The 15,260-nt window shown below is 46.5% G+C and overlaps 1 protein-coding gene across 2 annotated transcripts; it reads left to right on the forward strand.

Annotated features, from left to right (window-relative positions):
- The first annotated feature begins 208 nt into the window (after positions 1-208).
- GPR65 (G protein-coupled receptor 65) lies at positions 209-13,128 on the forward strand. Of its 2 annotated transcripts, none has more exons than XM_038406517.2 (2): positions 209-513; positions 9,862-13,128. In XM_038406517.2, the coding sequence occupies exon 2, from the start codon at positions 9,997-9,999 to the stop codon at positions 11,005-11,007; it is 1,011 nt and encodes a 336-aa protein (XP_038262445.1). In that variant the 5' UTR covers positions 209-513; positions 9,862-9,996; the 3' UTR covers positions 11,008-13,128. The 2 variants fall into 2 exon arrangements, with proteins under 2 accessions (XP_038262445.1, XP_043371929.1); XM_043515994.1 differs by having other exon boundaries at positions 221-318.
- Positions 13,129-15,260: the final 2,132 nt, after the last annotated feature.

A 15,260-nucleotide genomic window follows, 5' to 3' on the forward strand; every position in this document is an offset into this window, starting at 1 on the left:
GGCAAAGTTTGGACACGCTGTCTTATTCAGTAATTTTGCCCACGTTCTTACTGCCAAACCAAGAGTAACAGGACAAAGTGGAAGGCAAAAATTAGTGCCTGAAAAGTAAGGCGGATTTTTTTTCAAATCTGAATACATTCATCCTATCTATTGAGCTGCTTTCTCACTGGTGTATTTTCTATTAAAGATATGCATAGCAGTTTCCTGTTTCTTTAGGGGCACTCTTTGCTGTAGTTTCCTCTTTCAAAACCAGCTCCTGTTTACAGTAGTTATAGCATCACAGTAAAAACTGCAACCCCGGAATACATGGCTTGCAAGGCAAGTCCAGAACATCTAAGAAACCAGCAGGGCATAACTTTCATCAGCAACATTATCCTCTAGTAGAGTTCTGCTGCTGGTTCTCCTTGAATGTGATGCTGACAACATCAGACAGAACTGCAAAACACTGAGATATACAAGGAAAGAGATTGTCTGATGTATAGTACCAACGTGCATGAGGCACAAGGCAGAAAGGTAAGTGGATCGTTCCAAAGACGGGGTGATTTAAGACACTACTCCAACCTGGTGGACATGGTTTATTGCTCTTAAAGAACTGGCAGAGTTAAAAGACTCTATTGTTTGTAGAGGAGCAGGGGAAATAAAGAAAATATTTTCAGATGGGTTTTTAGATTACAAACTACAGTAGAACTTCAGAGTTACGAACACCTCGCGAATGCAGTTGTTCACAGCTATGAAATGTTCATGACTGATGAACAAAATGTTTGGTTGTTCTTTCAAAAGCTTACAGCTGAACATTTACTTAATACAGCTTTGAAACTTTGCTATGCAGAAGAAAAATGCTGCCTTCCCTTTTTTTAATAGTTTACGTTTAACACAGTACTGTGCTGTATTTCCTTTTTTTCATGTGTTTGAGTCTCTGCTGCTGCCTGATTGTGTACTTCCAGTTCCAAATGAGATGTATGGTTGATGGGTCAGTTCATAACTCTGAGGTTCTACTGTATAGAGTTTCCATCACTATGTTTCCCCAGCATCATCATGGCTAAGGAGTTAAAGCAGCTCATCTGGTTATTATTCTTTATTATTTGTTTTGCACCAACAATATTCACAGCCATGTACTATACAAAAAAAGTCAAACAGTCTCTGCCCCAAAGAGTTTACAAACTAAGCAAGAGAAACTGAGAAAACAAGATGCTCTGGAAAGTGGTTTATTAATGTTTCTGGTACCATATATATTGAATTTCACATAGTTTCTCTCTAAATATGCAATATCAAAAATTTGCTTCATATAAGGTATAGCGAAATCATAGTAATAGACAAATGTGTGAACTACATCCTACCAAACCAATGACCTCTGTGTTACTTATGCATTAGCCAATTTATTTTAACAATAATATTTGGGATTTTTTTATTGCTTTATGAAATAGTCTTGTAAGCATATCAGAGTTAATGGAAATTAATTCTTTGGAGACGTCCCTGGCTCCCCAATAAAGATAACTACATTTGTAACAGTTGTGAGTATAATTTAACAATTCATGAAAGAAAGTGCTTTTTTAATCATGGGGCACAAGAGATACCATACTAGTATAGGATGCATTTTAAGTAAATGGTAAATATGGGCTCAAGCATAAAAAGTCCCATAAAAGTCCAGTTTTCAAACATCCAAAATTTTGTAAAGGTTCAGACTTGAGTTTTTGAATCTGCTCAGTCTAAAGATAGGGACCATTTGCAAAATTCAGATCAAAATCTAGATTTGGGAGGTATTATTGTTAGAGAGTTTCAATTTGAATCCATCTCTCATTTTAAACACATGAAACAATATAATTTTCAACATGGGTCTGATAGGAACTGGCATTTCAGGTCAACTAGCTGCACCTACGACTTCTGGCCGCTTTATTACTATTTTGCAAAGAACCATTGTAGCAACAGCCCTTATAGATCTTGCAGCTGTTGCAACACAGTTCTCTAATCGCTTATTTTACCCGCACAGCCAGTGGTGAGCTGGAGCTGGTTCCCACCGTTTCACACGAACCGGTTGTTAAATTTAGAAGCAGTTTTAGAATCGGTTGTTAACCCGCTTCCCTGCAGGGGGCGCTGAGGCTTGGATGGGTTCCGGCTGGGAAGTGATGTAAATCCTCCTCCAGGCACTGCGGGAGGGAGCCATGTGGGCTGCCTCCAGCCACCCCCGCACCCCCTGCCCTGTCCTGCCTCCAGCCACCCCCGCACCCCCTGCCCTGCCCTGCCCTGCCTCCAGCCACCCCCGCACCCCCTGCCCTGTCCTGCCTCCAGCCACCCCCGCACCCCCTGCCCTGCCCTGCCCTGCCTCCAGCCACCCCCGCACCCCCTGCCCTGTCCTGCCTCCAGCCACCCCCGCACCCCCTGCCCTGCCCTGCCCTGCCCTGCCCTGCCTCCAGCCACCCCCGCACCCCCTGCCCTGTCCTGCCTCCAGCCACCCCCGCACCCCCTGCCCTGCCCTGCCCTGCCCTGCCTCCAGGCACCCCCTGCCCTGCCCTGGCTCCAGCCACCCCCGCACCCCCTGCCCTGCCTCCAGGCACCCCCGCACCCCCTGCCATGCCCTGCCCTGCCCTGCCTCCAGGCACCCCCGCACCCCCTGCCCTGCCCTGCCCTGCCTCCAGGCACCCCCTGCCCTGCCCTGCCCTGCCCTGCCCTGCCTCCAGGCACCCCCGCACCCCCTGCCCTGCCTCCAGGCACCCCCGCACCCCCTGCCCTGCCCTGCCCTGCCTCCAGGCACCCCCGCACCCCCTGCCCTGCCCTGCCCTGCCTCCAGCCACCCCCGCACCCCCTGCCCTGCCCTGCCCTGCCCTGCCTCCAGGCACCCCCGCACCCCCTGCCCTGTCCTGCCTCCAGCCACCCCCGCACCCCCTGCCCTGCCCTGCCCTGCCCTGCCTCCAGGCACCCCCGCACCCCCTGCCCTGCCCTGCCTCCAGCCACCCCCGCACCCCCTGCCCTGCCCTGCCCTGCCTCCAGGCACCCCCGCACCCCCTGCCCTGCCCTGCCCTGCCTCCAGCCACCCCTGCACCCCCTGCCCTGCCCTGCCTCCAGCCACCCCCGCACTCCCTGCCCTGCCCTGCCTCCAGGCACCCCCGCACCCCCTGCCTGCAGCCAGACCCTGCCGCACCCCCTGCCCTGTATCCAGCCACCCCCGCACCCCCTGCCTGCAGCCAGCCCCTGCCGCACCCCCTGCCCTGCCCTGCCCTGCCTCCAGCCAGCCCCGCACCCTCTACCCGCAGCCAGCCCCTGTCTGCAGCCAGCCCCGCACCCCCTGCCTGCAGCCAGCTGCTGCCTGCAGCCATCCCAGCACCCCCGCCCGCAGCCAGCCCCTGCCACCAGCCACCCCCGCACCCGCTTCCTACAGCCAGCCCCTGCCACACACACCCCCTTCCCGCAGGCAGCCCCTGCCTCCAACCAGCTCCGCACCCCCTGCCCACAGCAAGCCCCTGCCTGCAGCCACCTCCGCACCCCCTGCCTCCAGCCACCCCCGCACCCCCCGCCCGCAGGCAGCCCCTGTCTGCAGCCAGCCCCGCACCCCCTTCCCGCAGGCAGCCTCTGCCTCCAGCCATCCCCGCACCCCCTGCCCGCAGCCAACCCCTGCCTCCAACCAGCCCCGCACCCCCTGCCCGCAGCCAGCCCCTGCCTCCAACCATCCCCGCACCCTCTGCCCGCAGCCAGCCCCTATCTCCAGCCACCCCCGCACCCCCTGCCCGCAGCCAGCCCCTGCCTCCAGCCACCCCTGCATCCCCTGCCCTGGGTCTCCAGCAAACTCCTGTCGCACGCATCCCCGCCCTGTCTCCAGCCAGCCCCTGCCGCATGCACCCCCTGCCCTGTCTCCAGCCAGCCCTTGCTACACCTCCCCTGCCCGAAGCTAGCCAGCCCCACACCCCCCATCTCCAGCCAACCCCTGCTGTACCCCCCTGCAGCCCTGCCCGAAGCCAGCCAGCCCCACACCCCTGTCTCCAGCCAGCCCCGCACCCCCTGCCCTGCCTCCAACCAGCCCCACACCCGTTTGCCTCCAGCTAGCCCTGGCCCATGCCCCTGTCTTCAGCTGGCCCACATCCACTGGTGCCCTGCAGTTCCCAGGGCAGTAACCCTGCACACCTGCTTCAATGAGGGGGGCAGGGAGCAGCTGGGACCCACACATGTGCACACCCTAGGGTGACCAGACAGCAAGTTTTAAAAATCAGGACACGGGGTGGAGGGTACTAGGAGCCTATGTAAGAAAAAGACCCCAAAAATCGGGACTGTCTCTATAAAATCGGGACAACTGGTCACCTTAGCACATCCCCAGGGAGTGGCAGGGATCCACACGTGATATGGAGCTCATGTCGTGTTCAGGCCAATCTTTTTAAAAAAGAACTTTAGGTAGGGTTAACATACATCCGTATTTTCCTGGATATGTCATGCTTTTTGGTTCTTAAATCACTGTCCAGGAGGAATTTTTACATTTTAAAATTTGTATTTAAATTTAAATTTTTAAATTTTAAAAATTCCTCCCAGGAAAATATGGACATATGGTAACCCTACTGGTACAAAAAATACATACTGTGGCACATCCCTTAAACCAGAACTTTTTATAGGGATCCGATTGTTAAGATTTTGGCAGCTCATCCCTGCACGGAGCCATTTATTTACAGCAGTGTAGCACAGTATACTGAAAATTGCTCATAGTAATTAGTTGGATCTTTTGAATTAGAAATGTAGGAATCATGGTGAACTGTGCTTGTTGCAGATGCTTCAAAGGAGATTAAGCTAGTGGATAGTGGCTAAAGTAGTATTTGTTCAAATGAGCGCATAAGCCTTACACTTCATAACACAAAACCATTAGTCAGACTCTGCTTGGGCTTCTCTAATTTCCAAGACTAAGGTATTCTCCAGTCTGAAAAAAAAAGACTTTCTTCCATTGAATTGAAGTAGGAGGTCTCTTCTGAAAATAGATTGTAGAATGTTACTAGAATCTTCATTTCATGTTTGTGATCAAATCAAAGGATATTTTTTGTGCAGATTCTATTTCTTTCAAATGGCAATGTGCAAAGAGAATCTTTCAGGTCCTCTCTGGAGAATACTCTGTGGATCTAAACTGCAGTGTTCAGAACACACATACCATGGTAATTGGAGTTGTAGAGATACCATAGAGGAGATAAAAAGAAAAGGAGTACTTGTGTCACCTTAGAGACTAACAAATTTATTTGAGCATAAGCTTTCGTGAACTACAGCTCACTTCATCGAATGCATCCGATGAAGTGAGCTGTAGCTCACGAAAGCTTATGCTCAAATAAATTTGTTAGTCTCTAAGGTGCCACAAGTACTCCTTTTCTTTTTGCGAATACAGACTACCATGGCTGCTACTCTGAAACCTGTCATAGATGAGATAGACTTTCCTCCTGGAATGATTAGAAAGGGTCCTTATTAGCTTCTTTACATACTTCCCCAAAAGGATACAATTTCCCAGTCCATTTTTCCAGTCTATTACTCCATATTTAACTTTCCCAGTCTACTCCTACAGCTGGTTTCCTTTACTAGAGTGGTGGAGAGAGTAGCAAAATGGTGATCAAGGAAATGGACTGATAAATAACCAGGACTCTTGGTTGTAGTGGGGACAGTTGAAAATGAATGGAAAGCTAATCTCACATAGTTTTATGTTGGGGATATATCTCATTTGGAAACCAGAATATAGATAGGATGGGCCAAATTACTACTCACACAGTTACACAAAGATGAGGCTGGAAGAACTCCAAAATCTGGATTTACTCCAATGTAACTAAGAGTAAATTTGGTCCTATAATAAAGTTATTTTTGAAGTGCAAATTCAAAATTAGGTTTATATGTATTCTATAATGGAGAAAATTAAACAGTCCAGCCAATAAATAGATATAACTCCTAAAACTATAACCCAATAGCATCATTCTAAGTAACAATTTAGATATTTGGATTCACAACCAGCTGGTGGGAAGAAGTAGATATTAGATACTTTTACGAGTTGAACCCTAAAACTATAGCCTTATGTTCCCTACTTACATTATTTACCAGAAGGATGGCAAAGATGATAAGAGGCAGCCCATTCCCAGTATAACTACTAACTGAGCCTCACCACTCACCCCATCAGGTGGTAGGCATCATTCACAATATTTCACAAATGGTGAACATGAAGCACAAGAAGTTGAAAGGTCCGTTTTATGCTACAAAATGGAACTATTCTTTGACTACAAGAGGGGTGACACAGCAGTTATTTGTAATGTAGATGGAGCCTTCTTACCCAGGAGATCTTCAAAGATCTAAAAATCAAAAAGATAGCTTTCTTTGACAGGGTAACAAGGCTCGTGGATGGGGGGAAGCAGTAGACGTGGTATATCTTGACTTTAATAAAGCTTCTGATACTGTCTTGCATGACCTTCTCATAAACAAACTAGGGAAATGCAACCTAGATGGAGCTACTACAAGGTGGGTGCAAAACTGGTTGGAAAACAGTTCCCGGAGAGTAGTTATCAGTGGTTCACAGTCATGCTGGAAGGGCATAATGAGTGGTATCTTGCAGGAATCAGTTCTGGGTCTGGTTCTGTTCAATAACTTCATCAGTGATTTAGATAATAGTATAGAGAGTACTCTTATAACGTTTGCAGATGATAACAAGCTGGGAGAGGTTGCAAATGCTTTGGAGGATAGGATTAAAATTCAAAATGATCTGGACAAACTGGAGAAACGGTCTGAAGTAAATAGGATGAAATTCAATAAGAACAAATGCAAGGTACGCCATTTAGGAAGGAACAATAAACTGCACACTTACAAAATGGGAAATGACTGCCTAGGAAAGAGTACTGCGGAAAGAGATCTGGGGGTCAGAGTGGACCATAAGCTAAATATGAGTCAATGGTGTAACTGTTGCAAAAAAAGCGAACATCGTTCTGGGATGCATTAGCCAGAGTGTTGTAAGTAAGACACAAGAAGTAATTCTTCCACTCTACTCCACGCTGATCAGGCCGCAACTGGAGTATTGTGTCCAGTTCTGAGTGCCACATTTCAGGAAAGATGTGGACAAACTGGAGAAAGTCCAGAAAAGAGCAACAAAAATTATTAAAGATCTAGAAAACATGACCAATGCAGGAAGATTGAAAAAATTGGGTTTGTTTAGTCTGGAAAAGAGATGACTGAGAGGGGACATGATAACAGTTTTCAAGTACATAAAAAGTTGTTACAAGGAGGAGGGGAAAAATTTGTTCTTCTTAATGTCTGAGGATAGGACATGAAGCAATGGGCTTAAATTGCATCAAGGGAGGTTTAGGCTGGACATTAGAAAAAACTTCCTAACCATCAGGGTGATTAAACACTGGAATAAATAGCCTAGGGAAGTTGTGGAATCTCCATCATTGGAGATTTTTAAGAGCAAGTTAGACAAACATTTGTAAGGAGTAGTCTAGATAATACTTAGTCCTGCTATGAATGCAGGGAACTAGACTAGATGACTTCTCAAGGTCCCTTCCAGTCATGATTCTATGATTCTTGTCTGCCCAAAGTCACATAGGAAATCTGCAACTGAGAAGGGAAAATACAGCCTCAGTGTTTTACCAGCTAGTTCTGGGATTTAGCCACAAAATCTTCCCTTCACATATTTGTTGGGAATGAGCCAATATGATCTAACAGGTTTTTCTCATTGTTAATTTCTATGATCCAGGCAGAAGCATATAACTTTGGAAAGTTTCACATTAGAACAAGACTCTCTCAGAGCTTTTCATGCCACAGGTGGGAGCCTCAAATGTAGGCGGGGGGTAGGGGGGAGGAGGAGAGAATCACTATGCACTGTTTCATTTTCTAAAGTTCAGCCATAGAAAATGTCCTCTGTTCATCTCCCTTCACAACGTTACCCATCTCTTCAGCACCAAGGAAAGATTCAGCAGGTGCAGAATGACAGTTGAATGTGCTTTTGGTAGATTGAAAGAGCACATTCAACTGTCATTCTCAGTTCAAAAATACCCCAATGGCAATAGGTGCTTATTGGGTCCTGCATAATTTTGTGAAGCAAAAAGGGAAAACTTGTTCCCTGGCGTGGAGCAGCTTTTCTGCTGAGTTTGAACAGCTGGATACAAGGGCTATTAAATGGAGTTCATGGCTTAGGGAAGCTTTGAAAGAGCACAGAGAGCCACAGTAACATTCTGTGGTGTACTATGCTCAACCTGGGGCTGCAGGAATTGTGTGGTGCTTTCTGCACACCTGTATCACCAACAGTGCACCTATTAATGCTGGAGTGCTAGGTGCACATTTATGATGACTACCCTGTTTGGCACTGATCCTATGAGTTGTGAGAGTTCAAGACCACTACTTTCACTGGCGGCAGGCATTATACATCATGTGTTGTAAACTAATAAAGATTAATTGCTTTCAAAACAAAGGATTTTTATTTACTTACAAAAACAGTTCCAAAAAAAGATCTGAAGAACTTACAAGTAAATAGATTTTAACTTAAACAAATTTAGAAACCTTAATAAATAAACAAGAGGAAGGAACACTGATGTCCATTGTAGCAACATACACTGACCTGCGAGAGCCACAGTTGATGTATACATGCAGCGGTGGCTGTCCATGCTTTCCCCCAAGGTGGAGTGGTAGGGGTAGGCGTGTGGGTCCTGAGGCCATGTGGAATGCTGAGGGGGGTGTAGGAAAGCGCTATGCTGCAGTTCTCCACAAACTTCATTGGAAGTCGAGCCCAGGATTGTTGAACCGGGAGTCTGCAGCATTTGTGTTTGCTGCCAGAGAAGCTTCATTATGTCCTGCTGCATCTCCCTCTCCTTTTCCTGCTGGGATTCCCGGGCCTTTCAGCTGTCCACTTTTTTCTTCTCCACACAGTCAGCAATATTGACCCTCCAGACCTTCAGCTCATGGTCTCATGCAGCATTTGGTTGCAGTATCTCATAGAACATGTCCTCCTGGGTACTCTCTTTTCTCCTCCTTATCTGGGTCAGTCCTTCCACTGGTGTGGAGGGTCCTTCTCAAGGCCACAGCAGCTGCAACTACTGATAAAACACAGCGGTACCATTGTCAGTATAGTAGGAATGGAAAGCAAAACTTAAGATTCAGAACTCCCCCCTTCCCTTGCTCCCCTAAAGTGTTAGACATGCTTATTGACACTTCTGCTTTGGAGGGCTTGTGCCCAGTGCCACTCTCGGTTCAAGCAATGGGGAGTATGACCCACCAGGGGTGAGAGAACCAAGTAGGGAATTGCTCAGTGGCATGAAACTATGAGTATAGGGCAATGGCACTGAATACGGGCACCATTTTCCACAGATAGTGTTGATTTTAGCTGATATCTCACTCCTGAGAGTAACAAAGGCAAAAAGAGCACAGCTGCTTCTGGCATCCCGAAGTTGCCTGAGCCTGTATGCTGCCTCTTTAAGGCAATAGGGCCTGCTGAAGTTATTGCTGACTGGAATGGGAAAGTATTCTACTTCAAAGGCAAAAATAAAGCCACTATCCCTAGAAACCTCTGGGAGAGGATTGCAGTGTACCCCCATGGAAGTTTCATCGAGATCTGTCAGGAGGATTAAAGGGATGTCCCTGTGTACATAAACTACCATATATACTCGATGGGTGGGGCATGGGTGGGACAGGTAGGGAGAGACTCCACTATGCCTGCTCCTTCACTGGCATAAATTGGGGGCAGCTCCTGTAGAACCCCATTTGTGCCAAAGCTAGACAGCTTTGAATCAGGGAGCAGCAACTGGCCCCCATGAGAATCAAGTCCTATGAGTCTAGTTCCTTTACTCCTGCATTGGCTTAGAGCTTTTGAAGGACCACTGCATTTTTGTGTACCAGGTTAACTGAATGATCAACCGAATGATTTTTTTTTTCTTGCAACAGAAAGACATATCAGTGCAGTGGATGGGATCCTTGTCGTTGTGCCCTGGGAAATTAGCAGAAGAAAGGGAGACTACAGAGCTTACTCTTCTGTATCCAAGCTGGAATTAACTCAGTGATTGTTCTAAGGAGGGGACAATGAATAACACTATTGAGTGCATTGAAGATTACAATCTGGATAAGAACTTGTTTCCATTTGTTTACATAATTGTGATTGTGTTCAGTATTCCTCTCAATTGCACATTCCTCTGTGTATCTTATATAGAAGTGAGGAAAAAAAATGAGTTAGCAATATACCTCTTGAGTTTATCCCTAGCTGATCTCCTATACTCTCTGACCTTGCCTCTGTGGATTGATTACACTTTCAATCGAGATAGCTGGCGATTCTCTGCTTTGCTTTGCCAGATTTCTGCCTTCCTTATGTACATGAATTTTTACACCAGTGCTGCCTTCCTCACCTGCATCTCCATTGATAGATACCTGATATTAGTTCACCCTCTCAGGTACCAACACCTGCACACAAAAAGATTTGCCTGGCTTATTAGCATCTTTATTTGGGTTTTGGAAAGCAGCCTGAACTGTATGATCCTGGTGAAGGATGAAACATTCACTGAAATTTGCAATTCCACTAGCCATGTCTTATGTTATGATAAATATCCTTTGGAAAAATGGCAAGCCATATTAAACATCTTCCGGATATGCTCAGGATACATGATCCCCTTGGCAATCATGCTGTTCTGCTACCAAAAAATCTACCAAGCTGTGAGGCATAATCAAGCCACAGAAAACATAGAAAAAAAGAAAATCAAGAAGCTGCTATTGAGCATCACCATTACTTTCTTCTTTTGCTTTACTCCCTACCATGCTGTGTTGCTGATTCGCAGCATCAATGAGCCAAACAATGTCAACTTTGTCCATATGTTTAAGCCTTATAGAATTACACAGGCCTTAACAAGTTTCAACTGTATTGCTGACCCAATTCTGTACTGCTTTGTGAGTGAAACTGGGAGAACAGATATGCTGAACATGCTCAAGCGCTGCTTTTGTGTGCGGCAATCTGAGTTACAGCAGCCAACAGATGTTACTATGACTAGCATTAATAAAAAGAATTCTACTGCAGTGACACCTAAGTCATCTACAGACCTTTAAGTGAAAATGAACTTTTGTCCAAAATGCCCAATACAGTGAACTGCCAAAGAACTATATAATTGATGAGACAGGCCAAATTCTTTCCTCATTTACACCCAAGAAACACCACTGAAGCTATATAGTATTCAAAATAATGTGAAATCAGTGGAGTGGCATGGGTGTTACTGAGGGGGAAATTCAGCCATTATATTTTCTGGCTTTATATATACCATGCAAGGGCAAGTATATGTTCTAATGACCTAATGGAGGTGAATGTGAGTCAGGACTCATGGGTTCTATTATTGGAGGATCTAATAGGGATACATTAGGTGACCAGGGCAAGTCACTGAAGTAAGTGAAGTTGCATCAGTATACAACTGGAGTGGAGAGGCAGGCCTAATGTCATTGTTCTAACCAGTGAAAAACAAATCTGGAAATCAAACAGGAATCACCTTGTGCTGTGCTGCCAATAATTTAACAAGTGGCACCCACAAAACTGCCCCCCTTATCTTATTCTATACACCTTGAACCAGGCATGCATGTGCTCACAAAGAAGAGGGCAGAAAGGTTATGAATCTATTTGCTTTCCAATTTTAATATACATATGAAGGTTGTGGGGGAAAGGATCCTCTCATGGGATTTTTTTTAAAAATACCTGGTCTTTTGATACAAACCATATTCCAAAGGCAAAAGGGGACTAAGAATTCCAGGGATAACTGTTACAAGTGTGACTGGAATTATACTGCAGTAGCCAGACAGAGAGTGACTATGGGGGGCACTCATCCTAATCTACCTTCTAATGTGGTGGTGCAATTTTGACCAATTTCTAGGAGCCCCAATATCTTCAGCAACGTTTTAAACCTATGTACATTTATACAGGCTTGCCAAAAAAGTCTCTGCTTTTGTCTTTGTTAATACATACGCTTTCCCTTTTTGAGCTAGTTTCATTGTAATAGGAAGATCCAGATTCAGATGGTTAAAAGTTAATTATTATTAAAACACACATAAGGCCTCCCACTACTCAGTTGGAATTATTCCTTGTTCACACTGGTGGAAATGTGGTCCTGTGTCTCCAGCACACAAAGAGGCACAGCAATGGGGATACAGCAGGAGGAAAGCTTTAACTACTAACCCTCATGCTGTTCTTCTCCTGGGGCTAAAAAGTAATACAGGGCCAGATTCTGCTCTTGGTTATAATGGTCTAAAGCCAGAGTAACTGGATTTACACCCATTCACTGAGAATTGGTATTGGTCCACACTCCAGTCTTCAGGGCTGTCAATCTGGTTAAAAAAAAATCAAACTATAAAAAAACGTGAATCTAGCAATAATCTATGGAACGGATACTAACTATGGGTTTGGTTCTGTGTGGTATTGAGAGTCTCCTGTGACTTCTACTTGAAGGTGCTGATTTTTAGAGCTTCTCAGAAAACAGGAGGTGTTCCATTGAAAATTTCACCCCAAAACTTCACTTTACAGCTGAAAATGTTCATTTATCCGGTTTTCCAACAACATCAACGACAACAACGAAAAAATTTGCATGGAAAGCATTTTGCTGCAAAATTTTTCATGTAGCCAAAATCCTAATTTTCTATTAAAAAAAAAAGTCTTGCTCTATATATTTGTATATCAAAAGGACTTGGGCCCCTGAAAGCGGCATCAGGGAGTGGGTCTTCATGTGAGTGCAGTATCTGTTCCACAGATTCTTTTTGCATTTCAGTGTGATTGTTCCACAATTACTTTCTTTTAACCTTTTAAGTTATGGGTTGAATTTTACTGTTGACAGGGAAAGGACAGCACAGCACAGCACAGCACAGGACAGGAAGCAGCACTGCCAGTTGTTTCATCAAAGTGTTCCAATGCTGGCCTGAGAACATGATGCATTTCATAAGTGAACGAGAAATTTCATCACCCTGGAAAAATTGAAAAAAAGAAGCACCTCCACTGTATTTTCATTGATGTGCATTATTTTGAACACATACCAGAGCCTGTTGATGCCTGAAAAGATCAGCTACAGGAAAGCACAACAGTATTAAAAAGTATTGTTCTTTGATAACTGGCCAACGTTGTGAGCTGCCCTCAGAAAGAGAACAGCCTTGCTGCAATACCTTAGCATGTAAACATCTTTCAGCGCATACTGGAAAAGGTTGGGGGAGGGGGGAACAAACAGCTGTAATACTCACTTGGCAGCAAGGCAGTGCCCTATCTGTTGCAGCATGGATAGAGTATTGCAGAAGACTTAGGTTCTGTTCCTGGCCTTCTAGTCTCTCACTTGGCAAGTCACTAAGGTCCTGATCCTGCCCCAAGTTCTGCACAGGTGGACCTCTGCATCTGCATGGCGTCCCACTGACTTCAGCGTGGTGCTGCCCCTGTAGATCTCAGTGTAAGATCTCCATGTCTATTTTCTCATCTATAAAATGTGGGAAGTGCTTCTCCCCACACCTTTCCATAGCACTTTGCAATGCTAAGATGGACAGTACATTATAACATATCTGTTGCTATAAATGTAATTCTTGTGTTATATTAAATATATATATGTTCCCTGCTCTGTACTGAGTCAGCAGAGCCAGTAAGTGTGGCTGGGGGGCCGGGCTTGGGGGAGTGGGTATGTGGGGGGTGCTGGGCTGTAAGGGGGCGGGGGGCATTGGGCAGTGGGGGAGGTCTGGGTATGTTAGGGTGATGGTCAGTGGGGGGGTCAGTGTGGGGTGCTGTGTAGTTGTGGTGATGGGGCTGTGGGGAAGAGCACTGCGGAGATCTGTATGTGTTGGGGTGCTAGTGGGGGACTGTGGGATGCTGAGTAGTTGAGGGGTACTAGGGAGTTGTGGTGGGGCTATGGGTGGGGGGTGAAGGTGTTCAGAGTGCTGTGCATTTGTGGGGTGGATCTGTGACGGGGAGCTGGGCATAGCAGGTCTGGGGGGGCACTGCGCATAGGGAATCGGGGGGTGTTAGGGCGGGGGCTGTGTGGCACAGTGCGGGCCCACCCCTGAGGGGAAGGAGCACGCTGGCAGTAGAGGGCCTGGTGGGTTTGTTAACAGTGCCCTCGCACTGGGCTGGCCGGGGTGGGGCCACCCCTGCCATGCCATGCCCCATTGCCCCTGGCCTGCCCCTTGCTCTAGGGACCAAACTCCCCATGCCATGCCATGCTTCATTGCCCCATAGGGGGCCACAAATATGTTTGGCACAGGCCCACAAAAGGTTAATCCAGCCCTGTTTCAGAAGTGAGAGGTGAACCCATGTGAATGCACCCCTGAATTCTAGGACTTTTCTGACTGCATACAACCAACTGTGAATAGTGTGCAGCAGAGGGAAAGGAGAGTGTGTGTTAAAAGTACATTCATCCATTGGACTGCCCCAGGTAAGCACCACTGGGACTCCCCACCTCACCCCCCAGCAGGTCCCTCTGGCTCTTAGGGGTGGGGTGGGCACCCACTATGGTGGCCCACGGGACCCTTCTGCCCAGTTCTGGGGGCAGTCAGGGGTCAGGGGAGGGGGGTGGATAGGGCAGGGGTCGGGGGGCATCAAGGAACGCAGGGGATTGGATGGAGCAGGAGTCCCTGGGGGGCGGGGGTGGGCCACAACCCCCTCGTGGGGTGAGGAGGGAACCCGGTTGTTAAGATTTTGGCAGCTCATCACTGTTGTTTCTATATTGCTGTCACTGCAATAACCCTATGTAAATATAAACAAAACACAGGCATTGCCCACTACCTTGCCATGTGTAAGTGCTCCAGGCAAACTTGCCACATCTGAAGTGAACAAACCTGGAGACATTGAATAAAGTAGAAAAAATGTATTTTCTCTCCCCCATCATTTTTTAGCTTTGTAATATTTATTCAACAAATACATCAATGATGTTAAGTTTAACACATTGCATTCACCACACTCCCAAAGCTGCCTTGAAGCTGGAATTTAGTATTGGGCACAGACACTGGGACTGTCAAAGCAGCCAAAGGGAATTAGGCACCCAAATCCTATTGAAATTCTGTGGCAGTTGGACTCCTAAGTCCTGTGGGCTCCTTTGAAAATTCCAGTCTCTATGCCTATTGTAAGCACAGCTACATTATTTCTTTATCTCCAAATAGCTCCAAAACCATTAGGGAAATTTAGTCAATTTCAGAGGTGATTCTGCAAAAACATATACGTGTGACTATGCAAGCAGTCCCGGATCAGGCCCTTAGGTAGTACTTTGGGGAAGTTAAAGACCTGTAAAAGCTCAGGGCCAAATTCAGGCCTGTTGTAAGGAGTTTGGCTGCAACTCCTCTGAATTCAGTAGAGATGT

Source organism: Dermochelys coriacea, chromosome 6 (genome assembly GCF_009764565.3).
Source record: "Dermochelys coriacea isolate rDerCor1 chromosome 6, rDerCor1.pri.v4, whole genome shotgun sequence".
Taxonomy (NCBI): domain Eukaryota; kingdom Metazoa; phylum Chordata; order Testudines; family Dermochelyidae; genus Dermochelys; species Dermochelys coriacea.